The following is a 27,536-nucleotide window of genomic DNA, read 5'->3' as shown; positions in this document are numbered from 1 at the left end:
TCATTTTTCTTTGTGTAAATATAAGTTTTCATTTTTCTTGTATATTATATAGGAGTAGAGTTTCTGGGTAATATAGGAATTCTATGTGTAACATTTTGAAGAAGTGCTAAATAGTTTTCCAAAATGGCTGCACTGACTTCAGTGTCCATCAACAACAAATGGATAATCCAAGGAAGATATGATGTATCTCTCTCTCTCTCTCTCTCTCTCTCTCTCTCACTCACACACACACACACACACACACACACACACACACACACACAGGAATATTACTCAGCCATAAAAAAGGTGAGATGTTGTCATTTGGGACAACATAGATGGGCCTACATTACAGTGATATGTGGAATCTAAAAAACAAAACAAATGAATAAACCAACAAAAGACAAATCAGGCCTATAAATACCAGAACAAACTGATGGCTGCCAGAGGGAAGGGGGTGGTGGGATGGGCAAAATGGATAAAGGGAAGTAGAAGATACAGGCTTCCAGTTGTGGAATGAATCAATCATGGGAATAAAAGGCACAGCATGGGGAGTATAGTCAGTAGTACTGTAATAGTGTTGTATTGTGACAGATGCAGATGGTAGCCTTGTGGTGAGGGTAGCAGAACACATAGAGAGGTTGAATCATTATGTTGTACACCTGAAACTCATGTAACATTGTGTGTCAACTATATTCAAATAAAAAATATATGGAAAAAATTTTAAAAACGGCTGCACTATTTTACATTCCCAGCAGCAATGTATGAGGGTTACAATTTCTCCTTACCAACACTTGTGATTGTCTTTTGGATTACAGTTATCCACATCTCAATGCGTCCTAGTATCTTATTGTAGTTTTGAATTGCATTTCCCCAATGGCTAATGATGTCGATCATCTTTTCATGTGTTTTCTGGCCATTTTATATCTTCTTCCAAGAAACACCTATTCAAATCCTTTGTGTGCTTTTTTAATCGAGTTGTCTTTTTATTAAGTGTTAAGAATTCATCGTAGAGTCTTGGGACACTTGGTGGCTCAACTGGTTAAGCGTCCAACTTTTGGTCTCAGCCAAGGTCATGATCTCATAGTTGTGAGTTTGATCCTGCATTGGGCTCTGTGCTGACGGCTGTGGAGCCTGCTTGGGATTCTGTCTCTTCTTCCCTGCCCCTCCCCTGTTTTTGTTCTCTCTCTCAATCTCAAAATAAATTAAAAAAATTAAAAAATAAAGAATTCTTTCTAGCGTCTGGATATAAGTCACTTAACAGGTATATAAGTTCAAATATTTTCCCCCATTCCTTGGGATTTGGAACAAAATTAAGTTTAAAGTAAAAGTACCAGCACTTGATTAAACAACATCAGTTTTAAAATAAGAGTAGAATAGAAATGAAGGCTCATTCATTCACCCATCTAACAAACACTTAATGTGTTAGGAAGTGGGCTTGCTTTCTTACGACACTTCTATTTGATAGGAAATAATTAATACTTATTTTGTTTGTAAACATTTCCAAAAGTGCCTTATTTCAAAATTTTCATTAGTTAAATCTTTCTGAGTTTTATTAGCAATCAAATAAGAAACCGGTCGCCCACATGGAGCGCATGGAATCTTTTCCAAAGAACCTAATTTTGTTTCTCTGAAGTACACTGAGGCAGACTTCCTTACCTTATTTCAGAACCTTTTATGACTGTGCAGTATTGCAATTACCTCCCTATCTTCATTATCATTAAAGAAAAACATTTTGATATATAAACTCACATATATTAGTTTAATAGGTGACACAGGATCTCATATTTAAAATCACAATTCTATTTGATGAGCACCTTCAGCTTATACGTTAAGAGTGAACATATTTGTCTTTTTGAACATCATGACAACTATCAGAACCACAGAAAGTATATGTTAAAAGACTACTTTGATTTATCAAATATTTTGTGATGCTTTCTTCATGTGCACTGAGGGAAACTGACACATAAGTATGGATTATTCTACAATAATTAAGGCAGTGTTCTTACATTTAACAGGACAAACATGCGTGCAAAGGAAGGAAATAAAATCATTTAACATACACAAATTTTAAACAGATTGTCAGATAGTAAGGCATGAAAGTTGTCAGATCTTGTCTATCAAGCAGGCTCCAGAATATCAACCTCAGTGGGAGCTTGGCTTTCGTGGCACTTCTGGATTGGAAATAAGGAACCACAGCATAAAGACCCCCTTTCCTCTGATGATCTTTCTCCATCACTGCTTAGGGATATAGGAATTAGTAACAGATGGAGGCTTTCTCAGCTTTCAGCAGCCTGAGAATACGTAAAATCAGGAAAGAAGAAATACCTTCTACATAGTTACTAAAACCATATTTGCCCATGGAAAAATGAATTCTTTTAAAGTAGCTGACTGCCTGCTAATATATAATGAATAACCACTTATTTGGGAATGGGTTACAAGGTATGTTATGGTTGTCATAGGCAGTGGGAGACACTGTGATTCCTTACCAAGTTTGGTGACAGGAGCGACTGAAAGTGAAAAAGAACACCTGCATTCGCTATCTGGTCCAGCCACCTTCTGCTGGCCTCCCCGGTGTCCATCTCATTGTCTTTGCTGTTGTCAAACATCTGGTTTAAGGCTGCCATAAGCTGCTCAGAGAAGGCACAGACTGTGGCCACAAGACTCTGGCAGAAAACCATGTCTCTTCGGAGCTGTGTCTCACTGTCTGTAACCCAGGAGAACATAAAGACAGTTTTGAAAAATGCCACAGGTAAATAAAACCAATTCATTAAGCATTTATATTTGCTGTTATTTCATCCTTTCACTATACTCAAACCATGTGGAAAATGTGAATCTGAACTCTACTAATGAGCATACACTTTAGCAAATATGCTAAACACCAAAAAAATTTAAAAACCATTAAAATAACTTTTGTTAATTGATATTGTGACTTTATTTTGCAATCATTGAATTGTTCTACAAAACCCAAGGGAAAAAAGGCTTTATTTATTGAAGTGTTTTTTTTTCTGATGGAACATGATTTGTTTGTTTCATGATATTTCCTAAAGGAAATTCAAAGTTCAATTTTTCAGTTTGTGCTGGCAAATGAAATACATTATTAATACCAAATTTTTTAAATGATCTAATAAACTTACTCTAATTTTGTTAACATGATATGCACATGGGGAAAAGAGTATTGATATCTGATTGTTTATAACAATAAGCAAATCTGGATCTCTTAGATTCACCTAAGGAAACTTCAGGAGTCGTAAACATGTCCAGTTTATAAATTCTTATATTTCTTTGAAATAAGTAATGTATTTACAGTTTTAACATATGCTGATTTTCACCAGGATTCTTATTATGCAACTGGTTGGATTTTTGATGGACCCACACTGAAGGTATGTCTACCCTGTGAATTGCCACTCTTGGGCCACCATTTTTTCCAAGTGGAAACAAGCTTGCCTCTGAGAACCTGATCACAGGGATTCACTTCTTTGGGTGTTTGGATACATACAAACTCCATGAACTATATAAATATAAGCCATAAATTCTGTGCACTGAAAAATCGCTTATACTAGAAGAACAATAAAAGTGAAAATACTCATTTTCTTAAAAATGTACGGAATATTTCAAGGGCTCAGAATTTTCTGAAATGAAGAAGCATTGTTAGTATTAGTGTAAAACATAGGTATAAATGTTGCCATTATTTAATGAGTTCTTGCTTTTTTGATAAAAAGGCATGATTTCAAGTTAACAAGAACACTGATCATATGTTTTTAATAACCATCAAAGGCATGTGAACACATAATGTAACTGCTATGTATTACCTAGTTTCACTATTAGTAAAAGCTACTCTTAAAAAATTTATGAGAAAAAGGATTGGATATTTAAAATATTTAATTTTATAATGAAAATATCCACTTATTATGTTGAACTATACAAACTTGCTGCTATACTAGGTCAAAATGGTTGAATATGGCAATTCCATATGGTTCAACTTTTTAACTTAATCAACAACATGTGTTAGACATTTCCCTTAAGTAATTATATACCATGTGTCTCATTCAAATAGATGGAAAAGAGGGTTTTACAGGTAACTGTGAAATAGCCAAACTGGGGAAAAAACTGTCCAAGCCTCAATTAAGAAAAAAGCAAAACACTTGTTTTCTTGTGCACAATTTTAAAAGTGTTGTGCACTTTTAAACAAAGTGTAGACATTCAGCAACTATTTATTGAATTAATAAATGAAAATGATGAACCAGTAGAGCAACTAAGAAACCAATTAAGTGAAATGAAAATGCATGAGCTCATTCTCTGACTTCTTGAAATGCCTGGATTTAGTTTAACCTAAAAGGATAATTCAGATGGTTTGGGAGCCAAATGTGTAGCTGTGGTACGGGGTTCAAGACAGAAACTACATAAAATTGCCCTGTATCTTTCTTGTACATTCTTGCTTTGCTTTTCTGTTGTCCTATAGTAAAGCAGAAAATCTGGGAAATTAAAAAAAAAATACTAGTAATTTTAGCAGGAATACTCTCACCTATAACCTGAGAATAATTTCACAATAAAAACCGAATCGGAAAGAAATGCTTTATATGAAGAATGGAAAGCTAAGGTCTAGAGAAGGAAGGATCCAGTTCCACTGAGAACTTTAGAAGAGATCACAAGGGTTAATAACTTTGCCACTAGTAGAAATAATTATCTTCAAATTGCTTTTGGGAAGCAATGCTCAAATTTCTTCCCATTTTTTAACCTTAGAAAGAATACTCAGATGTTTATTCTACATTCCACTACTATATTGTATATGCATTTAAAGTCAAATAAAATTTTCATTCAACCTCATTACCAAATCAGATAATGATCACACAAAGTTGTATTTGTTCATTAATTCAAACTTTTCACACTGAATACACCACAGGAATTAAACATGGCACCAATCACTGGGGGTATGAAGACATCCAAGTTGAGGCCTCGGCCATGTCTGTGCTCACAGTAGAGTCACAGAAGTTGATATGCAAGATGCCCTTGGACCACCAGCCATTTAAATTTCAAACCAACAGATTTTTAAATAAAAAATATTTTATAAATGTTTACTACTTCGTGAGGTGATTTTCAGTTGTACTTTCCTATTTTCAGAAGAGTAAATGACTTGTGTGCATAAACTTCAATATGCACATCATACTGAGATTTTCAAATAACTTTTACACATTATCGCTTCCCGGTGAGTAACAAAGGTAGAAAACTCAGAGTGGCAGAAAGGGGTCTTTACAATCTATCTATCCCCAAGTTAGGTTGACAGCTTATAAATGCATTACTTCCCTCCATTCATCCCTACACCAGCAACAATCTTCACAGGCTTGTTGTGAGAATACGATAAATCAATGTATCTGAAAGCAGCCAGGACCCTGGCTGTACAGACCTCTCCTCTTTGAGCCACACACTACTGCGCAGGTTCCTCAAATGCTAAATGCTCTTACAGCTCACGCCTTGGGGCCTTCTGGCTGCAGACACTTTCTCACCCTTTCCATTAGCAAACTTTAAGTCATCTTTAAGAGTCAACTCCTTGAACTACTGAAACCCATTGAACTTAGGAAATATTACCTCCCCTGGTGAAATTTCCCCTCTCCTTCAGGAAGTATCCTGCACTTCTTGATCTGCCACCACAGGCTCGGGGGCATCCCTGTACTAGACGGCTAATTACTCAGCGGTGTGAGAGTCTGTTTACACGTTTGGGTTCCCCAAGAGACCATCAGCACATCAAGACCAGCAGAAGTGGCATATAATGTGAATTATGCTCATGGACCTAGAGACATATAATCTGACTTCATCTACCCATTCCATCCATTTTAAACCATATAATCCTAGGTATCAGATTCCTACATATAATATGAGGTATTTCTACTTCTTAGACCTACAATAAAGATAAACGAGATAAAGCACTTATCAAAGTGAAATTGCACAGCATGATTATTGTGATTCTTCTTTTCTCCAGCATCTAGCAGGGTGCCTGGCACTGAGTGGAGCTCAGTTCTATTGCTAAATAGGGAAGGAACCACACGATGAACAAAGACACCAAAATAAGCAAACTCCCAGCAAAAATGAACAGGTCTTTTCTTATAATTACACAGCTGCTCAAAATTCACAAGTGTCCATCCTTCCCCAAAACTATTCTCATTCCTCATTTTTATCAATAAGAATTACAGCAAAAACAACAACAGCTGCTTCTAGCTTCTAGCAAAAGAAGAAAGGCACGGAGAGCTGTTTTTTTGGTGACAGTTTGTTTACTGTTTTTGCAGAATAAGAATTCTCTTGTAGTGGGAATACATTCAAAACAAATGGATGTTTTACTTATCAAAGGCTTCCGTTTCATTCCAGGATTTAAGCACCTACTTAAATTCACCTTCTACAAACATGTTTTAAAATAGTAACACTTAATTTACTCTCCACTGTTTAAAAAGCTCAAATTCCATAGCTGGTCTAAAAAAGAATGACGTGGTTTCTAGACACACAAGTAATCCTAGTCATTATTCTGAGACTGTAGGGAAAAGAAAAAAAAAGTAACAACAAAGAAATAAAAGAGAGATGAGAGAGACAGAGAGAAAGAGACAGAGAGAAAGAGAAAGTAATAAAAGTGAGCTAAAAACAATATTTAGCAGGGGCGACTGGTGGCTCAGTCGGTTAAGCATCCGACTTCAGCTCAGGTCATGATCTCATAGTCCGTGAATTCAATCCCCACGTCGGGCTCTGTGCTGACAGCTCAGAGCCTGCAGCCTGCTTCAGATTCTGTGTTTCCCTCTCTCTGCCCCTTCCCTGTCTCTGTCTTTAAAATAAATTAAAAAAACAAAAAAACCACAGTATTTAGCAGACACAATCTACCCTTCACCTGTGGAGAGCATAATTCTGCAGCCGACAACATGGAGTAATCTGCATTCTGCATTCTGATGCTATCCTATATATGAGGGAAAAGAAGAGTGAGTAAATAAAGTAGGAAAAAGGAGAATGATGATGGGAATAGAAAAATAAAATTGAAATCAAAATAAGGATCTATAAGAACAGCCATTTAAACACTAATGAACAAAGCAATGTGTTCCAGGACTACTTCTGGAATTGGCATAACTAAGTTTGAATTTCCTCTGCCACTTACTATTAATGCATTTACTCAATAAGGCATCTAATCTTCCAGATACTCAAAAATATGTGTTGAATGAATACATTTACCAGTTATTATTAATTAGCCTGAATGTTAATTTTTTTCCACATTTAAAACTATGGAAAAATAATATTCTCACAGAGTGATTGTGAGGACCCAAGGAAATCCATAAGTATGAGGTATATCAACTGTGTGGTTATTAGGAAAACTAAAAAAAAGTAAGATATTTTGTTATTATTACTCAGTCAAAAAAACAAAACAACACTTCTTTAATTAAAGCAAAAATCAGCCATCAAACAAAAAAAGCCCTCTGGTTAACTTGACTCATTCATTCACTTATAATTTAAAATTTCCAGGTATGATAGATTGTAAAAGACCTCTCCTTCTAAGTACAGTCCACTTCTCCACCCCTTGAATCTAGCCCAACTACCTCTTTGTTCATAAACCAAAGTTAGACCAGTTTCACAATAAATGCCACGTACACCATTAACTTTACCAAAACCTGCTTCCTTCCTCCTTTTTAATTATATTCTGTGTCTGTGTGTGTGTATATATATATACATATATATGTGTGTGTGTATGTGTATGTGTGTGTGTGTGTGTATATATATATACATACATCTATATGTGAGAGAGAGAGGGAGAGAGAGAGGGAGAGAGGGGGAGGGGGAGAGGAAGAGGGAGAGGAAGAGAGGGAGAGAAAAGGAGATTTGTATTTTATTTTTCTCCTTTTTTAAAATTTAAATTTTATTTAGTTAACATATAGTACAACATTGGTTTCAGGAGTAGAATTCAGTGATTCATCACTTACATAATACCCAACGTTCATCCCAAGTGCCCTCCTTAATACCCCTCACCCATCTAGCCCATCCCCCACCCACCTCCCTCCATCAACCCTCAGTTTGTTCTCTTTCATTAAGAGTCTCCTGTGGTTTGCTTCCCTCTCGTCTCTCCCCCCGCTTCCCATATGTTAATCTTTTTTGTTTCTTAAATTCCACATATGAGTGAAATCATATGGTATTTGTATTTGCCTTTCTCTGATTGACTTATTTCTCTCAGCAAAGTACTTACTGTCTCCATCCACATCATTGCAAATGGCAAGATTTCATTCTTTGGATGGCTGAGTAACCGTCCATGGTGTATATATACTACATCCTCTTTATCCATTCATCAGTCAATGGACAGACAGTTGGGCTCTCTCCATAGTTTGGTTATTGTTGATAATGCTGCTATAAACACCTGGGTGCATGTACCACCTAGGATCTGTATTTTTGTATCCTTTGGGTAAACACCTAATAGCACAATTGCTGGATTGTATGGTGGCTCTATGTTTAGTTAAATATATATTTATATACATTTCCATGTTTGTACTATAACTGAAGATGAGAATGTTTTGTGTTTTTATTAAAACTAAGTATTTCTTAAAAATCTTTGCAAGGCTTTAGAGTAAGTATGGATCATATTTCCATCTAATCTGTTAAAGGCATTGCTGTGATATCATGACACTTCTAAGGTCTCAGCCTACAATAATTTCAAATAATAAAAATAATGAGAAATATTACCTGAATATTCAAGAAGAGCCAGGAGTATCCTACACTTTACCTCTGCAGAAAAAGAAAACATAGCAGTTAGTTGTTCAGTCTTTTTTTGCCATTGACACCACATTTTAACTGTGTAGTAAAAAATAGCACAACCTTATTCCATTAGATAATACAAATCCCATTTACTTGACATGCTATTCTTCCTATCTGCCTATATAAATTCTATCCATTTCTCAAGATGCTAAAATCCTTCCAGTTCCAAATTAAATTAGTCTGTGAAACACCCTTCAAATTCTGCTTCATCCTTTGTAAGTCACCCTTAGCTGCTGTAGTTTCCGTGGTGTTCTCTAAACTTCTACAGCTATTGTGGTCTTGATCAATAAACTCTCAAATGGCATTTCTTCTTAGTTACTTAAACTTTTAAATATTGTATATACATTTATAAACTTTATCTATAAATATACATATTTTATTATACATTATATATTAGAATTATAAATTAATTATACAGATTATACTTGTAAGTTATATAATGTATATCTATATAATCTCTCTCTATATAGACTTCCTTTCCTATCTGTATGTCAAGATACTGTCCTAAAGTGCAGAACAATACTAAATATTTCCAAATACTCTTTTTCACAACACATCTCCAAACGAGGGCAATCACAAATGTTCAATAAATGATGTGTATTAACTTCATACTCATTGCCTTACTTCTAATTGGTAAACAGTTTACTTGCAATAAGGAAATATGAAAATATTCAAAGCTTCTTCATGTGCTAAAGATTATGGGAAATAAAAGAAGGTTAGGTTGCATCCTATTCCAGACAGGTTCACAATAGAGTCAGAGTGACAAAATTACCTGATAAGAAATGTAGGAAATACTTGAGAGGACGTTACATTTTACAAAGAAGATAATAACACGAGAATTTCAGAGGCAGGAAAGTACGAGAAAGAGTCAGAAGAACCATCTGTTACAGTCATCCCCTCTTATCTATGTGGGATATGGACTAAGACCCCCAGTGGGTGCCTGAAACCATGGATAGTGCTGAACCCTATATATACGATGTTTTTTCCTGTACATACACATTTATTACAAAGTTTAATTTACAAATTAGGCACAGTAAGAGATTAACAACAAGAACTAATAATAAAATAGAACAATTATAATAATCTATTAAGTTATGTGAATATGGTCTCTCTCGCTCTCAAAATATCTTACTGTACTGTATTCAACCTTCCTCTTGTGATGATGTGAGGTGATAAAATGCCTACATGATGAGATGAAGTAGGCATTGTGACGTAGAGTCAAGCTACTACTAACCTTCTGATGATAAGTCAGAAAGACGATCTTCTGCTTCTTGACTGTGGTTGACTAAGGGTTAATGAAACCAAGGAAAGCGTACCAGCTTTGTGGTATTCGGAAAATTGCTAAAGTACACTTAACCCCTGAATAACAAAAGTTTGAACTGCATGGGTCCACTCATATGTGGATTTTTTCAATAAATACAGTACAGTATTGTAAGTGGATTTTCTCTTCTTCATGATTTTCTTAACGTTTTCTTTCCTCAGGCTTACTTTATTTTAAGAATATAGTATATGATACATATAACACACAAAATATATATTAACTGAATATTTATGTTATCAGTAAGGTTTCTGGTCAGCAGTAAGCTATTAGTAGTTAGGTTTGATGGCAGAGTGGGGGGAGTCAAATGCAGATTTTTGACTCTGTAGGAAATTAGAGCCCCTAATCCTCATGGTGTTCAATGGCCAACCATACTTTGACTTTCAATGTGCTCATTCATAAGTGATGATAACACCTATCTTATCTATTTCAGGAGCCTGTGTAAAAAAATAAAAAGGGATATATATTAAAAGCTTTGGAAAACTATTTAAAGAACCGTGTACCTGTGAAGCATTATTGTTATTATAATCTGGATCTAGCTAAAGTTGTATAGAATTCTAAGTGAGTCCTGAAATGTTTTTAAACATTTTTGAAAGTTACATTGTCAAGGGAGTAGGTACATAGCCTAAGAGTGGGAAAGAGTGCTAGCAAGAGAATACAGTAAAGAATGAATACCAAATTTCCAACAATCTAGCATAGAAAAGACTTTATTATATAATTTAGAGACTGAGATTGGGATATAGTTAGATAGCCCCACTGAAAAATGGCTTCTACCATCAGGTTGATGAGTTTAGACTTATCTAACAAAAATCACTGTAAGGTTCTGGGGCAGGGTACCAGATTATTAACATGATATTTTAGGAAGATGAATATAGTATATAGTAATATATAACCCAGAAAAGATGGAGACAGGGGAATCACGAGAAAACTATTCTAATTATTGAGGTAAGGAGAAAAAGGGGGAAATGGAGACTTATGATTTAAAAAAAGGAGAAGAAGCTCTTTAGTTTATTTGGGACAACAGCAGAGAAAAAAATGGGGAAAAAAGTAAGTTGTTGAAAAAAATGATAGATTTTGAGAAAAGTACAATTTTTGTAGGGAGCAAGAGTTGAAAATGTGTTCGCTAATAAACATTTGAATTTAAGGTGATGATGGGTCCAATTATACCACTAATCTCCGTGTGTGTTTTTTTCACCCCATACCACCAAGCAATTATTCAACACTCTCGGGGTATCCTACAATTCAACTCAGTTCTGGCATTATCGACCTAAAGGCAGCATCAGATCTCACAGGGCAAAAGCTCAGTCCCACAAGACTGCCTGCCCCCCCCCCCCCCCCCCCCCCCACACACACACACACACTTCAGGCGCCACCTGTCAACAGGTGTCACCTGTGTTTCTGACTAACTAGCTACAGACTGGAGATTCCAACCACTCCTTCCTTAAGTTTGATCAATTTGCTAGAGTGGCTCACAGAACCCAGAGAAACATCTAAATCACCAGTTTATTACAAAAGGATAGAACTCAGGAGAAGCCAGACGGAAGAGATGCCCTGGGAAAGGAAGGCATGGGGAAATGGTGCAGAGCTTCCATGTTCTCTCAATGCACCACTCTTCTAGAACCCAGCTGGACGCTCTTCGCATCCCATCCTTTTGGGATATTATGGAGGCTTCATTACATAGGCATGATTGATTAAATCATTAGTTACTGTTGACTGAACTAAATCCCCAGGCCCTCTCCCCCAGGTGGGGAGGGGGATGGAATTTGGAAAGTTCCAACCCCCTAATCACAGGGTTGGCTTCCTCGCAACCAGCCCCCATCAGTAGAGGTTTTCCAAAAGTCACCTCATTGACAGAACAAAAGACACCTTTATTGTTCTCCTCACAAGAAATTCCAAGAGTTTTAGAAAATCTGCCAGGGACGGGGTCAAACACCAGTTACATATTTCTTATTGTAAATCACAATATCACAGTGGACTAATCAAGCAAAAATATCTTCAGTTGGCTGATAATTCGAGACCATAATTTAGTGTAGCGTTTAAGCAGGAGACAGGCATCAACTTTGTGACACTACACAATGAATCTATCCACCATTTCGTCTACTGTTTTTTCTGCTCTCTTCTACCCTCAGTTTAGCAGGCTGTGAGTGGATGAATGACACAGTGTGATGTAGTTTAGGAATGACACTGTAACAGTGTTTCCTACATAAAGATCATATAATTGCTATGTTTTTATATCATCTTTGGTATATACTTGATAGGATATTTTGAAATCAGAGATGAATGAATGATGAGGTTCAGAACACACTATCCCAAAATATGACAATTTATCATACTGAAAATTTAACATGAAGGAATTTGAGGAACAGCAGATGTACAGAGGACTCTCTGCTTCTCCCCTGAAGCAGGTCATAAAACCTTCATGTGAGAAGTGCCCTCTCAATCCCAGAGGAAAAAACATCCTTACCTCAGAACATGGAGGGATACTGAGAGGAACAGGCCTTGTTAAGTTTCCCTCAGTTTATTACCCTTTGTTCATACCCTTTTGTCCTATTCCATTTTCCCAAAATTTTCTACCCTTCATCAAACTTAGTTAAAAAGCACTCAGGTTTAACCATTTTTTTCTGGTCTTCATTTCCTTACAAAGGCTCCCATGTCATGTAAAAGATACTAAATAAATGTATATGCTTTTCATTTGTTTTTTTTGTTTGACTAATTTATAGGATCCCAGCCAGAGAACCTAGAAGGGTAGAAAGAAAAAGATTACCTTTTTCCTCCCTTACAGGAACATCAGAATGGGGTTATCCCAGCTACTTATGTAAACCATGAAATGCTGGCAAGCTGACATTATGTTGAATTTCTAGCCAAGACCTAACCCTTCATTAAATACTCCCCTATATAAAGACAAATGGGAAATAGAAAATTACCTTTAAGTTGAATAGGATGAATTCATGATAAACTGGTGAGGACTTAAGATGAAAAGTAATATTTTTAATTAATTAATTAATTATTTTAGAGAGAAAGAGAGAGAGAGAGAGCAAGCAGAGGAGAGGGGCCGAGGGAGAGAAAGAGAATCTTAAGTAGGCTCCATGTGCTCAGCAAAGAGCCTGACGCAGGACTCGATCCCACGGTCTTGGAATCATGAATTGGACACTCAACTGACTGAGCCACTCAGGTGCCCCAAAAATGTAAGGTTTTTTAAGTGAATATCACTAAAAATTAAGCTTTTTATATTGCATTAGAAAGTCTTTAAATGTTAAAGATAAAGCTCCTCAAAAAACAAAAGGTTTAATGATTTCTCTGTTCTTGATACTGCATTTAGTCTAAAAACAATTATAAGATGGGAAGAACCCTCAAAGATGATGAGAACAAGTGCATTTACAAATTCTATGAGTGTTATGATACTGGCATTTATTCCTCAAAGAAAAATTACCTTTTACTCAGTACAATGTATGTTTAAATTCCTTTAAACCTGGAAGCTTTTAAAAAAATATATTTATCATTTCTGATATTCATTATTTTGGGGGGTTTTAAATTCAGACTTTTCATTAAATATGATGTTATGTGTAACAAGTAGCCATTATATTTAGCTATAAACTAATAACATAGCCAAGAAATCCAGCTGTCAAAAACAAGAGATTTCATCACAAGAGATTTATATGGAGTTCTCCATATCTATACAACTTTTTCCTTCTACTGATCGGTAATCAATATCTAAGATGTTATATTTGAGTACATTTCTAGGTGGAAAATTTAGTAATCCCAGAACATACACACATCTCTGTCATTTGGTAAATGAAGAAACTGAGGCCCAAGAGTTATGTCACAGGCTTAGACTCTATCTGGTTAAGAGCTCTCTTTTGTCGGCAAAGTATACAACTCTCTCTATTTCACCCTAAAACAAATGGTAGTGACTGGGGTTATGTTGTTATTCTGCTGAATATTATTTACTGTATCCAAATGACTGAGGGATAAAAATTTAAATGCAGGCATATACTTATTTACTCTAGAGGTTTCTCAACCTCAGCCCTATTGACATTTTGGGCCAAATAATTCTTTGTTGTGAGGGACAGTGTTGTATACCACACAACATTTAGAAGCATGTCTGGCCTCTATGCACTAGATGCCAGTAGCACACTCACAATTGTGACAACCAAAAAAAATATCTCCAGACATTTCCAACCACTGGTCCAATGTTGGGAAGACAACCACTGAATCAGGCATTTAAAAAAATCAAACATATTTCTCATTTCATTTTATTTCACTATAATCATTTTGGAAACCCTCAGAATTTCCTACATAATACTCTAGCCCTAAACAACATGAAATGAGACTCACTAGAATCATCTTGAAGTGTTACATCTCCAACTGTAGGCTGTACCAATTATAGGATGTTGAGTAAGCAATGTCATGGTAGCTAATAACAATAAACTTAGACAAACACTTCCAAAAAGGAAACTTGAAAAACAGTGATAAAACCCGTGTTATTATTTTGATTCTTATGGATTCACAATTTTTAGACTTCCCATAAAACTTAGCTTCATTGGCACAAAAACAGACACATAGACCAATGGAATAGAATAGAAACCCCAGAACTAGACCCACAAACGTATGACCAACTAATCTTTGACAAAGCAGGAAAGAATATCCAATGGAAAAAAGACAGTCTCTTTAACAAATGGTGCTGGGAGAACTGGACAGCAACATGCAGAAGGTTGAAACTAGACCACTTTCTCACACCATTCACAAAAATAAACTCAAAATGGATAAAGGACCCGAATGTGAGACAGGAAAGCATCAAAACCCTAGAGGAGAAAGCAGGAAAAGACCTCTCTGACCTCAGCCATAGCAATCTCTTACTCGACACATCCCCAAAGATAAGGGAATTAAAAGCAAAAATGAATTACTAGGACCTTATGAAGATAAAAAGCTTCTGCACTGCAAAGGAAACAACCAACAAAACTAAAAGGCAAGCAACGGAATGGGAAAAGATATTTGCAAATGATGTATCAGACAAAGGGCTAGTATCCAAAATCTATAAAGAGCTCACCAAACTCCACACCCGAAAAACAAAAAACCCAGTGAAGAAATGGGCAGAAAGCATGAATAGACACTTCTCTAAAGAAGACATCCGGATGGCCAACAGGCACATGAAAAGATGCTCAACGTCGCTCCTCATCAGGGAAATACAAATCAAAACCACACTCAGATATCACCTCACGCCAGTCAGAGTGGTCAAAATGAACAAATCAGGAGACTATAGACGCTGGAGAGGATGTGGAGAAACGGGAACCCTCTTGCACTGTTGGTGGGAATGCAAACTGGTGCAGCCGCTCTGGAAAGCAGTGTGGAGGTTCCTCAGAAAATTAAAAATAGACCTACCCTATGACCCAGCAATAGCACTGCTAGGAATTGACTCAAGGGATACAGGAGTACTGATGCATAGGGGCACTTGTACCCCAATGTTTATAGCAGCACTCTCAACAATAGCCAAATTATGGAAAGAGCCTCAATGTCCATCAACTGATGAATGGATAAAGAAATTGTGGTTTATATACACAATGGAATACTACGTGGCAATGAGAAAGAACGAAATATGGCCCTTTGTAGCAACGTGGATGGAACTGGAGAGTGTGATGCTAAGTGAAATAAGCCATACAGAGAAAGACAGATACCATGTGGTTTCACTCTTATGTGGATCCTGAGAAACTTAACAGAAACCCATGGGGGAGGGGAAGGGAAAAAAAAGAGGTTAGAGTAGGAGAGAGCCAAAGCATAAGAGACTATTAAAAACTGAGAACAAACTGAGGGTTGATGGGGGGTGGGAGGGATGGGAGGGTGGGTGATGGGTATTGAGGAGGGCACCTTTTGGGATGAGCACTGGGTATTGTATGAAACCAGTTTGACAATAAATTTCATATATTGAAAAAAAAACTTAGCTTCATGACTTTTGTGAATCTTTTAGAAATTTTTCTGATATTGTTTCATATTATAAAATATGAAACTCTCTCCATGTTCCACTTTTCTTCTTAAGTATGAGCTCTTAATCTATTTACTGAAAATATTCTTCATGATTCATTCCACATTGTTTAGATCCTTGGAGCATGAGACTCTATAATTCTATTCCTTTTTCCTTCCTCCTACCTCACCCTTTCCAGTTCTTTTATTTTCCTCATAACATGAAATACTGCAAAAAGTAATCAGGGCACTACTGAGTTTGGGGGGTTTAAATGATTATTGCTAATGCTGTACAATGTTCTTTGCTTTTCATCCTGACCTTCAACAAATTTTCTGATGTTCTGAGCAAGATTCCGGACACTGCTGGGAAGATTCCAAGGGTCTTGCTTGATGTGAAGCCTTAACCTTTTTGGACAACTCAGCTTTGGTTCCATTTCCTGCTGAAATTCTAAATAAACACAGAAAAGCTCTTATAAGTTGCAACCATTTAGCAAACAGTTAATAAACCCTTGGTAAGCTTCAGAATTCTCTTTCATTCCTGCCATCCTGGATTATTAGCATGGTGGTAATTTCTCTAGTTACATTACAGGAGAAAATTGGTTAAACCTAAAAAAAAAAGTCAAACCTTACAATTATTTTCTTACAAATGTTTAAACCAAGGGAACAGTTTAGATTAAAAATTCTGTTTTCAATGTCCAAAACTAGAGGTCAGAAAGTGGTGGCTCTAGATCTTGGTCTGTTTGGCTGTTCTGTTTGCCAACACACATTCCAGAAACCCCTTCCCCCACCAATGGGCTACAACTAAGTAGGCACTTATGCTGGTTTCAGCAAAAGCAGTGCAACATCTCTTCAATTAACTCATTTCTATTCATTCTAGTCCCTATAGGAATTGAACATTTTAAACTTTCAAAGAAACTAAAAGGTCCTGTACTGACATTTTTATATACATTCAAAAATAACTAAACTGAATTAATATTAAGGAGATTTTGAAGCATGAGCAGCCATTGTCTTCTTAAACTATGCTTTTGCTTCATGACTATATTATTTCCCACTTTTGTTTCCCAATTGCTTCTAATAATGATTTTTTTTAAACCTTACCTTGTAATCCTTGCCCTGGTGTGAGGTACTTGGTTTGCTCAAAGGCCCTTACAACAGCTTGCCCTTTTAGGAGATTGGTAATCGAATCCACCTATCATAACAGCAGAGATTTCTGAAAGTTACATACTTCTCATAATATATAGTATACATTTCCAAGAGTAACTCTTGTAAAACAGCTTTGGCTTAGAGCCACAATTATTTTTGAAATCTCAGGATGCTTGCAAAAATCCACCTTTGAATAAAATATTGGAATAAACTCACAGATAATACTTGCAATAGTTCCTACCACACCATATATTAATATAAAGTATAAATATATTTTATATGTTTACTTTACAAAAAGAGATTTCTAGAGTTATTAAAAAAAACCCTAAAAGTCATCATAATCCTTCTCAAAGCAGTAAAAGCTTCTACATTATGAATTTTGGTTATGGATATATATATGTGTGTGTGTGTATATATATATATATATATATATATATATATATATATATATATATATTTTTTTTTTTTTTTTTTTTTTTTTTATTGCAAAACACCCGGGGCACCTGGGTGGCTCAGTTGGTTAAGCATCTGACTCTTGATTTTGGCTCAGGTCATGATCTCACAGTTCATGAGACTGAACCCCATGTTGGGCCTAGTGCTGACAGCATGGAGCCTGCTTGGGATTCTCTCTCACTCTGCCCCTCCCTTGCTCTCTCTCTCTCCTTCTCTCTCAAATAAACAAACATTTAAACAAATTTTAAAAATGCAAAACACCAACACAAGCACTACAACAACCTTGCGCTCCTTAAAATTAGGAATAAAGTTAAGCAAGAAATGTCATGAAGAATTCTGAAAATAAATAAAATATACTAAAAGAATAATGCCTGTGTTTATAACTGTAACGTTTCCAAGAACCATAAAATACTTGATAGTCACAACAATCCTTTAGGTTGGTTGGCTGAAGAATCTTTATTCCCATTTTAAATTGTGGAAATTGAGGTACAGGGGGCAGAGGAACAGATTGAGGCCTTTCCATTTTTATTCCAAGTTCTTTTTACTCTGTCTACAGAAGGGACTCCTGACAGTTTGGCCTGTGGAAAAAAAGAAAAAATCATACCTGGCTGAAAAGATGCTCAAGACAACTGTGTATCTTGTCCTGTTTATCGTGAGAAATGCGAACACTGAGGGGAAGCTCATCACCTGGATATAAAGATAAATCTTATGTTTAACATGCTAAAATATTTTAATATAAATAAAATAAGAAAATAATCTTTCAACATGAGCTCTTATTCCATCAAGTTCTTATATTCAGATAAGAGTCCCAAAAGACTCAATAGCAGTTAGAGTATCAGATGAATGCTCTTTGAAATGCAGGTGGAAACAGAGTGCCTCACAGGAACAAACACTGTATATCCCATGTCAACGATTCTTTCAAACGGTGCAGTTATCTAACGGTTACATAGTTGAAATAAACTGCGTATTTCCAAATTAAGATGTGTCCTAACCGGGCGCCAGGTCTTTGTTCTTACCACACTCCAACTAAGCTATTTGCAGGGTATTTCTAACTCTCAGTGTTTTCCTCACCATTCGTCTCCACGCCACCCACCTCCAAGGCCAGTTCAGGAGCATCTACTGTCTCAGAAGTCCTCGGTTTCAAAGCCTGTCCCACTTCCTCCCACAATCAACGCCTAACGTTTTAGCACAACCCATTGCCAGGGACCCTCGCATCCTTCACAGTACCATGAAACTTCCTAAGATACACATTCAGATCAGAATCCATTTGTTTCTCTCATCTCTTTTTAATTCACTCTGTTTACCATGGGCCCGCGACGCTAACTTTATCGAACACGTGCGACTGAAACGCAGTAGAGCGACAGCCAAGAATGCCTGACAGACGGTGAAAACGCAAGCCGATCCAAGGACTCCAGCCCTTAAAAGTACCCCCCCCCGGAGGCCGAGCGTGGCCAGGTGCGGCAGGACGCACCTGAGTCCATCTCGTCGCTGTGGAGGTACGAGCTGCACTGGCTGCTGCAGATGCTGGTGAAAGACGCGATAGAGTTCCTGTTGCTGTTGCAGTCGCTGGAAAGAAGGAGGCACATGTCACTTTCGGGGCACATCTGCCAGCTCTTACTAGAGAAACGCACCCCGTCACAGTTCTACTTACTGATAGGTCTAACAGAAAATTACGAGAAAGAGAAATTTTGTTCAACTCGCGTTTTATCTTACGTTGAAAAAAAAAAATCTCCAATGCAGTCATACTTCAAGATGTCTTACGCCGCGTAAGCTACTCCTGAATGAACTTTTTTAAATGGGAAGTTAGAAAACGAGGAGTCCAGCTGCACCTCAAACTCTTCATAATCTATTTGACGCTATGTGTCTGTAGTTCATTTGCTGATAGAGACAAGGTCCTGTTTCCTGATCTCTGCCTTTCCACTCTTTCTGGGAGCTTTAAATTCTAACTCATCAACTGCACCCTGAGCTAACCCCAGAGAGGACCCACACCTTGTCCCCACCTCAGAGCTCAGCACGGGCTGCCACACCCGGGAAGTGCTCGGTAATCACTGTCCCAGGAAAGAGTGATTAAAAGGTTGGTGTGTGAATATGGACACGTTACAGATTTCAGGAAAGAGTCCACGAGGCAAAATATCTTTTTCCTCTCAGAATTGGTAAAAAGGACTTATTGAACTTTCAATTTACATTCAAAATTTCTATTTTAGCCTAGAGGGAGACTTTGAGGGTAATTTCAATTATCTGATAACTAGAAATTGAGGTAAGAAAGTATTTTCAGATCTGTAATTTCCCACTGGAGAACAACCACAGGTTCCTATTAAACAGCCTACTGGTATCCTTTGAAGCGAAAAGTGAATGAAATGGTAAAAGTGGTTAATCTGGGTTCTATATTATTAAATCCCTAGGAATAATTAACTCTTACATATTCATTAAAATCCTTTTCACGTAGAAATTGGGACAGTACACTGGCTGAGAGACAAACTGTGAGCCAGACCACCTGGTTTCACAGGCAAATTATATAACTCATCTGGACTCAGCTTTCTTACACTTAAAATGGAGTTAATAGGAGAATGTGCCACATCAGGCCATGGTGGGAATTATGTGAAATCATCTTGTTTCCCCATGTGTCTGGTGAAAATGTTTTTAATGTTAGCTGTTAGTTTGTGCTAAACATCTCTGAGGAGAATAGCTTTAGTAATACTTAGTGTCTTTTCATTGTAAACCACTGCATAACATATAACAGCAAATAAGAGTTTTTGTCTTCGATTAAGGTAAGTAAGGTAGGGGATGCTGAAGCGGCACATGTGGCACATGTGGTGGGTTAGGACAGCTGTCAATGAGGTGTCAGGTGACACAAAGATCGAAAGAATAAGCAACTCCAGTTAAGGAAGTTCACTGTAGGAGCCATGTTGGAGTCTGGTAGGAAGACAGACTTTGGAGGGTTGGTTGTGTCTCTCCCTAAAATTCACAGCTGGAAGTCTAACACTCCATACCCAGGAATATGATCTTATCTAGAGGAGGGTTTTCACAGACATAATTAAGTTAAAATGAGGTCATTAAGGTGGGCCCTAATCCAGTATGACTGGTGTCCTTAGAAGAAGGGGAAATGTGGACACACACAAAGACATAGGGCAAAGACGGCCATCTACAGCCAAGGAATGAGGCCTGGACCTGATCCTTCCTCCACAGACCTCCATAGACCCCCATAGAAGGGAAGGCCCTGCTGACACCTTGATCACAGACTTCCGGCCCCAGAACTGTCAGATAATAAATAAATAAACCTCTTCTGTTTAAGCCATCCAGTCCTTGGTACTTTGGTACAGCAGTCCTACCTACCAAGATTATGCAGAAAGCGTGCAAGGAAGGAAAAAATACACAAAGCTGGTCATGGAGGTGAGCAGGTGAAATTAGTCCAATTAGCTTGGAATTTAGAATATAACAAGCAAGGGGAGAAATACAACAAGAAGAACTCCTATTCACTATCCAATAGTCCAATAATCAGAAACAGATATTTGGAAAAAAAGTTAACATAGGCTCAATTGGCTTATTTGCTATACATATTACATACTCTGTAACAAAACGAGTCCTCCAAGTTAGGTCCACAGAGCTGGAGAAAAAAAATGCTTTTTCCAAATTACTAAGATTATGAAAAACCAGTAATTGAAAGATTATGTGGAATCCCTATGCTTTCTCTGGGGTGGGTAACAGCCAGCGGTTATTTTGTGAGGGTAATAAATAAAAACGACAAAAAGTTTTTTCAAGATCTTTGTGGAAAATACGGAATCATATTTGACTGTGTTGATGAGATGAGTTCAAGGAATTAATGAATTACCTGTAAGAGTCTCTGTTGCTGATGGTGTCATGACCTGAATCTTCCTGCTCATCTCCCGCCATATTAAAACAGACTCGTTTGCTATTTCTTTCTCCCTTCTCGTTGTCACTGTCTGTTGGTCCTGTGCACTCTGATGTCTTACGTTCTAATTTAGGAGAATATGTTATGGAAGACAGAAGGCTGCAATGTGATATTAAAAAAAAATAAGTGCATGTTTTCAAACTGGCTGCTACGGATAACCTCCTTACTTGTTGAATATGATAGGCTTACAAACACTTCTAAGCTGTTTGTTTCACATAAAATAAGTATTTGATTGCATAAAAAAATGATCACACGGGGTGCCTGGGTGGCTCAGTCGGTTAAGTGTCCGATTCTTGATTTCAGCTCAGGTCATGATCTCAGTTTGTGAGACTGAGCCCCACATGGGGCCCATATGGACAGCATGAAGGCTGCTTAGGATTCGCTCTCCCAACTTCCCTGCCCTTCCCTGTGCGTGTGTGCAAGTGCACGTTCTCTCTCTCTCTCTCTCTCTCTCTCAAATAGATATATTTTTTTAAAGTTCATACGAAGTTCACTTTTTCTTCTCAGAATAATGGAAACAGCACACAATTTAGACTAGAAAACTGTGTTCAAATCCCAGTTCTGCCACTCACTAGTTTTGTTACCACAGAAAAACTAGGATAGTTCTGACATCCACAATATGGGGAAAATAAGAACTCGCCCAAATGAAATGAGAATATGTTCCTGTACATAATGCATGTCACCTCTCTCCCTAGCCATTATCACCACTATCGCTGCCACCTGAAAATACCTGGAAAACTTTACAGTGCTACCCAAATATTAAAATAAACACTAAATGTGCTTAAATATCCTCACTGGCTTTCCCTCAGATATGAAAAACCCATCTATCCATCTACCCCTGCCTTGGGCTTCTCCCAGGCTTTCTCTCTTTTGACAGAGAGAATATCGTGTGGTCAATCCTTTCTCACTGTTCATACAAGTGATAATGCCATAAGACATTAAACAGAGTCACACACAATATAAGGATAGGAGGCAGCAGGGGCTACCCCATATCATCCACACTCTAGTCACGATGATGCATCACGAATCTACCCAAATGAAAAGTTCTCCCACTTGGCTCAAGACTAACAACACAACCTTGAGCCAAGTGGGAGATGCCAGATTCTGAACTGGCATCATACTTGATGTGCACTTTGAGTAGCACGGATTCCATCGCTCCAGACTTGAATGTTTGCCTGTAAAAAGTTTCTGTTAGTACTCACTCAAAATTATGAAAACATGGAATCAATCTGTGATCAAACAAAATGCTGTAAAACTTGCAAAACGAAGTGAACCATATCTTATGAAAGGGCTCCTGCATGGCTTCTGCAGCCAACAATCATCTTCTCGCCAAGTAGTGATGGCATTCTGTTCTAATCAACAGCACAAATGTACAGATCTTCACGCTCATCTTTCCATAGCAAGGTCATGGCTGTTTTATTTCAAGACTATGAGAATGTCTTATACTTTCCATGGATAACCCACAGTGCCATGCACTGAGTAAATACTTAAGAGAATTCGCTAATTACTTAATTAGACGTTATCTATTGTACCATGCATTGTTATTGATGCTGTGCATACAGCAGTTTACAAAACATGGCCCCTGTCCTCCTGGAGCTTGGGTTCTCCTGGGAAGAAACCAACTATAAACAAGTAAACTATATAGTGTATCGCATGGTGACAAATGTTAAGAAGGAAAATAAAGAAGGGGAAGAAGCTGGAGCTGCAACTTTAAATAGTGTAGTCAGGGAAGGTCTCACTGGGATATGACATTTGAATAATATTTTGGCATTTTATACGTTTTAGATACCAGTGAAAATCAGGGGGCTGGGTTACATTGCTCAGTGTAGGCACTGTGAAGCTATAAATTATTTTAAACAGAGTTTTCTTATTTGCAAAGATACTTTTATGTCTTGGAAGACAGATGTGTATTTATTCACTCCTTCTACCCAAAAGCTTAAAACATTAGATTAACTCCAATTACCCAAAGCCTATACTGCACAGACAGATGAACTCTGAATACTAAAGAGGAAGGAGATGCAGGAGTTCTCATTTTGCAAGGAGTACTCTGTGCTTTATGTATCTTTTAAATTAAAAGTCATGGGGCTGAGCATACTCATTTTTTTTCAAAGTCATATGAATTATATCCACATATTTGCTCTTCATTTTAAACAGCTGCAATGATGCCTGCACTGACCCTGTGGGAACAAATGTTAGGCTAACAAACAAATGACAGAAAACCTGTGTTTCTGACACCACGTCTTTGCATAAAATTTCTAGATCCTTAAACTAATAACGCATAAAGCTTTAATATTTGTGCATATGGAAATAGTTTGCTTTTGCTCATATACGATATTAAGCTACCTAGTACAGGTCCATTAATTCTAAGTTAAAGTCTCAAGCAGGCCAATCTCCTTCTCACACCCTTGATGAATAAAGATTTTTGTATATACTATCTGGCATCAACCTGTGTGTTTTTCTGTTAAACTGAGATTTAAATATCATCATCTGTATCATTTTCATCAGACCTAACATTTGTTGAGCTCTTATGCCAGTCACCATGCTAAGAACTTAATAGGTATTAAATTCATTCAATCCTAAAACTCCTTTATGAAGTAGGTATTACTATGATGATGATGATCCTCATTTTAGAGATGGGGTGAGTAAGACACACTCTTATATACATATACTGTGCAAATTAAGAAGCACATCCCCTCCCTGCATATCATTTATACATGCTGGAGGGAGGAAGGGGGTCATTAGTGTTGATCACCACATCTCAGTCCTCCTGGACACATGACTGCGTGGCCTCCCCTACCCTATGATGGTAAGAACGACCACGTAACTGGTTTCCACCAGTATGGTGTAAGTGGAGGTGCCAGGAGTCCCTTTTAGGTGCCGGTCTTTAAGCCAGTGTGCAGCCTACCTCATTCCCTCTTGCTGGTGTGACAATCAGAGTCACTCCTACTGATGGGGGCTCTGTCAGTCTGAACTCTGAGTGAGGTCAATGTGGAGTGGAAACCCTGTGACCCAGATGAGCATGGAGAGAAAGCCTCTCGCTTTAAGTCCGTGGGGCTTTAGAGTTTTGTTAGCATCAGAAAAAAAAAACAGTTGTGTAGAAAGGCAGATATCTGGAAGAATGACATATGTGACTGGGATACAGGAGTATCTACTTTATCCTGGGGAAGCTGATCTCCACAGATCGGCCTTTAGCCTGACACCTGAATGCCTAGAAGGCTAGCTGCAGACCTCAGGAGCAGTGCTAACCAGGCAGAGGTTTGTCATGTTCCAGGATCAGAAAAAGGCTAGAGCAGCTGGAACTCGGGGAAATGGGTTTGGACAGGCTGACAGGGGCAGGCTGTGGAGGGCTACACAGGCCACAGTGATGTAGTTGATATTATGTTAATGGCATTGCAATGCAATTAAATGGTTTTAAGCAAGGAACTGGCATGATTTACGTTTATAGATCCTTCTGGCATCTGCTGAACGTAGAATGCATGAGAGGGACATAGCTGGAAACTCCCACAGTGGACGCTAGTGAGGAGACAATGGTGACCCCAGTCTAAGGTGATGGAGCGGATACATTCTGAGGTATAACTGACTGAACTTGACAAGGTACTACAGGCGAAGCGGGAGGAAAGAGAAGAATCAAAGGTAAGACCCAGATTCTGGCTTGCAGACCTGCAGATGTGGGGAATACCTGACTGAGAAGAGGGAAGACTCTCATGTGGAAGGAGTCAAAGTAGGTTTAGTACCAGGAAATCTAGAAATCAGTTTTGGAAACATACTGAAGTTAGAGATTTAATGTGATATGTCCCTGTGTTTCATCACCCACATTACAGAGGGACTGCGGGAATAAAATCAAACAGTGTGTATACTAATACAACTGTGCCTGGCACCTAAGCCCCTACAATACACGTTAGAGCTCATGAAGCTATGCCCTCTTTTCATACATTTAAGAGCAAAATCCTTGGGAAAACCTCAAACCTGTAGGCCCTACCATGCCTACCTGCAGGCCCAGCTCATTAAGGGTCCCACAATGCCATTTGTTGATCATTCAGTCTGGGGCATTTGCACCTGTAAAATGCAGTCTGTTCTCAGCTTTCCTATCTTCACTAGCCCTCAGTACTCTTTATTCATTCCTTCCCTGACAGAATACACAAACCCTGCATCTTAAAGTCCCGACGATGGTTTGGATTATCCGCAGATTATCCTTTACTTAGGTCTCATACCTACGTGTCATTAGTCAGAAAATAGCCCATGCAATGGCCAAAGTATTTAGCTTCAATGAGACAGGAATCACAGAATTTTGAATAAGTTCATAACGTTACCTTATTTCATGTTTATAGACAACAAATATGTCTCTAGTTCCATCTCTGGATCTGACTGAAGTAGGAACATTTACTGGGATGTCTATGCGTTGAAGAAAATTTTATTTCTAGAAGGGTTCCCAAGTGGCAGGGGAAGCAGACAAGCTCAGTACCAGGCCCTTTCACAGGAATGAATGATTTCCAGAAAGGCCAGCAATGAGGTGTTATGAGGCAATTCCTCTTAAAACTTGGCAAAGTATCAGAGATCTGCTTCTCCACTCTGCAGAGGCATCTCTGTCTGACCAAGAATAATTACTACATGGTGAGAAAATTGTTGGGTAACTAGCTTTTCAAATAATTTGTCAAGCTCGACTGCACTGCAGTATCTCTGAATGGGGCAACAGGGATTCCAGGCAGTTGGACAACTGCACTGTTTTAAAATGATTATGCTGCACATTGAATTACATGGAACATATTTATATTTAGAATTAAATTATATGGTGCACACAGAGAAGACCAAGGAAGTTTCTCAAATCACTTACTCATTTCATGTCATTTTCCTAATAAACACGCACAGTAAGGTAAAGGGTTTTAGAGTGGGAAAATCTTAAGAAAAACAGTAAAAATAAGTAATTATTTTAAGTAGTTTTGGCTAATAAAAATAGCCTAACTTCTTTCTTCAATGAGTGCTTTAAATATAAAGCATTTTAAGCCAGGTAAAGGGAGCCCTTTGGCTCTAACCACTTTCTTAAAAATGTATCTACATTAGCTAAAGTTAAAAAAAAAAAGTCAGTAAATTAACAAAGACAGATGAAGTCTGGACAACTGCCAGTAAGTGCTGAGTAGTCAATGCATTAGAGGCCTCGTCTCCAAGGTAGTGTCCGCGTAGGCACATCAATACTCCTGCCATTGGTAAAGGACTCATCTGAAAAGCAGGAATAATCACTCTTGGACTAACTGGCAGTATGGGATCGGTCCAGATGTTCTCCTAAAATCCCTCTGAGAGCTAGGATTCGTGATTCAGTGCCACAATTTATTGCTTTATTAACAAAGATTCTTACTCTGTGTACTTCCTAAATACTTTAAGGGGGAAAAACTGGTTTCTAAAATACAACATATCATATAATAAAATTCCATTTATTAAATAAAACAAAATACAATGCCCTAAGATATTAACTTATGTGTCACATGAGTGATTCTCACACAATCCAAAGTATGATACCATTCCCTAAAAATAACCACCCATTCTCTTAGCAACCCCAAACTATTTAATTCATCTGTAAATGGGACAGTCACAATATAATACACCAATGCTATATGTAGTTTTGAGAACTAGTGTATTAGACACAAGAAGGCAGGATTTCCAGTCTAAATTAACTCATAAAAATGTCAGAACAAAGCAGCATAGTAAATAGTAACTATCTAAAGATAACCTTAGAAATATGATACATCTCATATGGTGATCCTTATCTCTAAATTTCAAAGATATAAGAGATCATGTCAATTAAGATTGTATTAGTATAATGTCCAATGACCAAAAAAAAAAAGGCTTAGAATAAGTTCTAAATATTTTATGTCAAAACTGAATTATCCAAGGAAGTGTGGGATAATGTGTGTGTAGATTAAACAATACACACTCAATAGCAATCTTAATCTATAACCTAATAAAGAGAGTACAATAAGAAGGGGATAATGTGTCTATACCATTTTCAGAATTCTA

The 27,536-nt window shown here is 37.5% G+C and overlaps 1 protein-coding gene across 1 annotated transcript in view; it reads right to left on the bottom strand.

Moving 5' to 3' along the window:
* PREX2 (phosphatidylinositol-3,4,5-trisphosphate dependent Rac exchange factor 2) overlaps window positions 1-27,536 on the bottom strand; it is a 288,123-nt gene that overhangs the window by 88,284 nt on the left and 172,303 nt on the right. The window contains exons 26-32 of the mRNA XM_042973055.1: window positions 21,447-21,626; window positions 19,089-19,183; window positions 18,222-18,304; window positions 17,120-17,210; window positions 16,341-16,469; window positions 8,677-8,718; window positions 2,469-2,686 (exon numbers count right to left, since the gene is read on the bottom strand). Of these exons, the coding sequence (XP_042828989.1) occupies window positions 2,469-2,686; window positions 8,677-8,718; window positions 16,341-16,469; window positions 17,120-17,210; window positions 18,222-18,304; window positions 19,089-19,183; window positions 21,447-21,626 (838 nt within the window). The remainder of the gene's footprint in view (window positions 1-2,468; window positions 2,687-8,676; window positions 8,719-16,340; window positions 16,470-17,119; window positions 17,211-18,221; window positions 18,305-19,088; window positions 19,184-21,446; window positions 21,627-27,536) is intronic.

The sequence above is a fragment of the Panthera tigris genome, chromosome F2, assembly GCF_018350195.1.
Source record: "Panthera tigris isolate Pti1 chromosome F2, P.tigris_Pti1_mat1.1, whole genome shotgun sequence".
Lineage (NCBI taxonomy): Eukaryota > Metazoa > Chordata > Mammalia > Carnivora > Felidae > Panthera > Panthera tigris.
The sequence above is the reverse complement of the archived record's forward strand: the minus strand, read 5'-3'. Positions and strand labels throughout refer to the sequence as shown.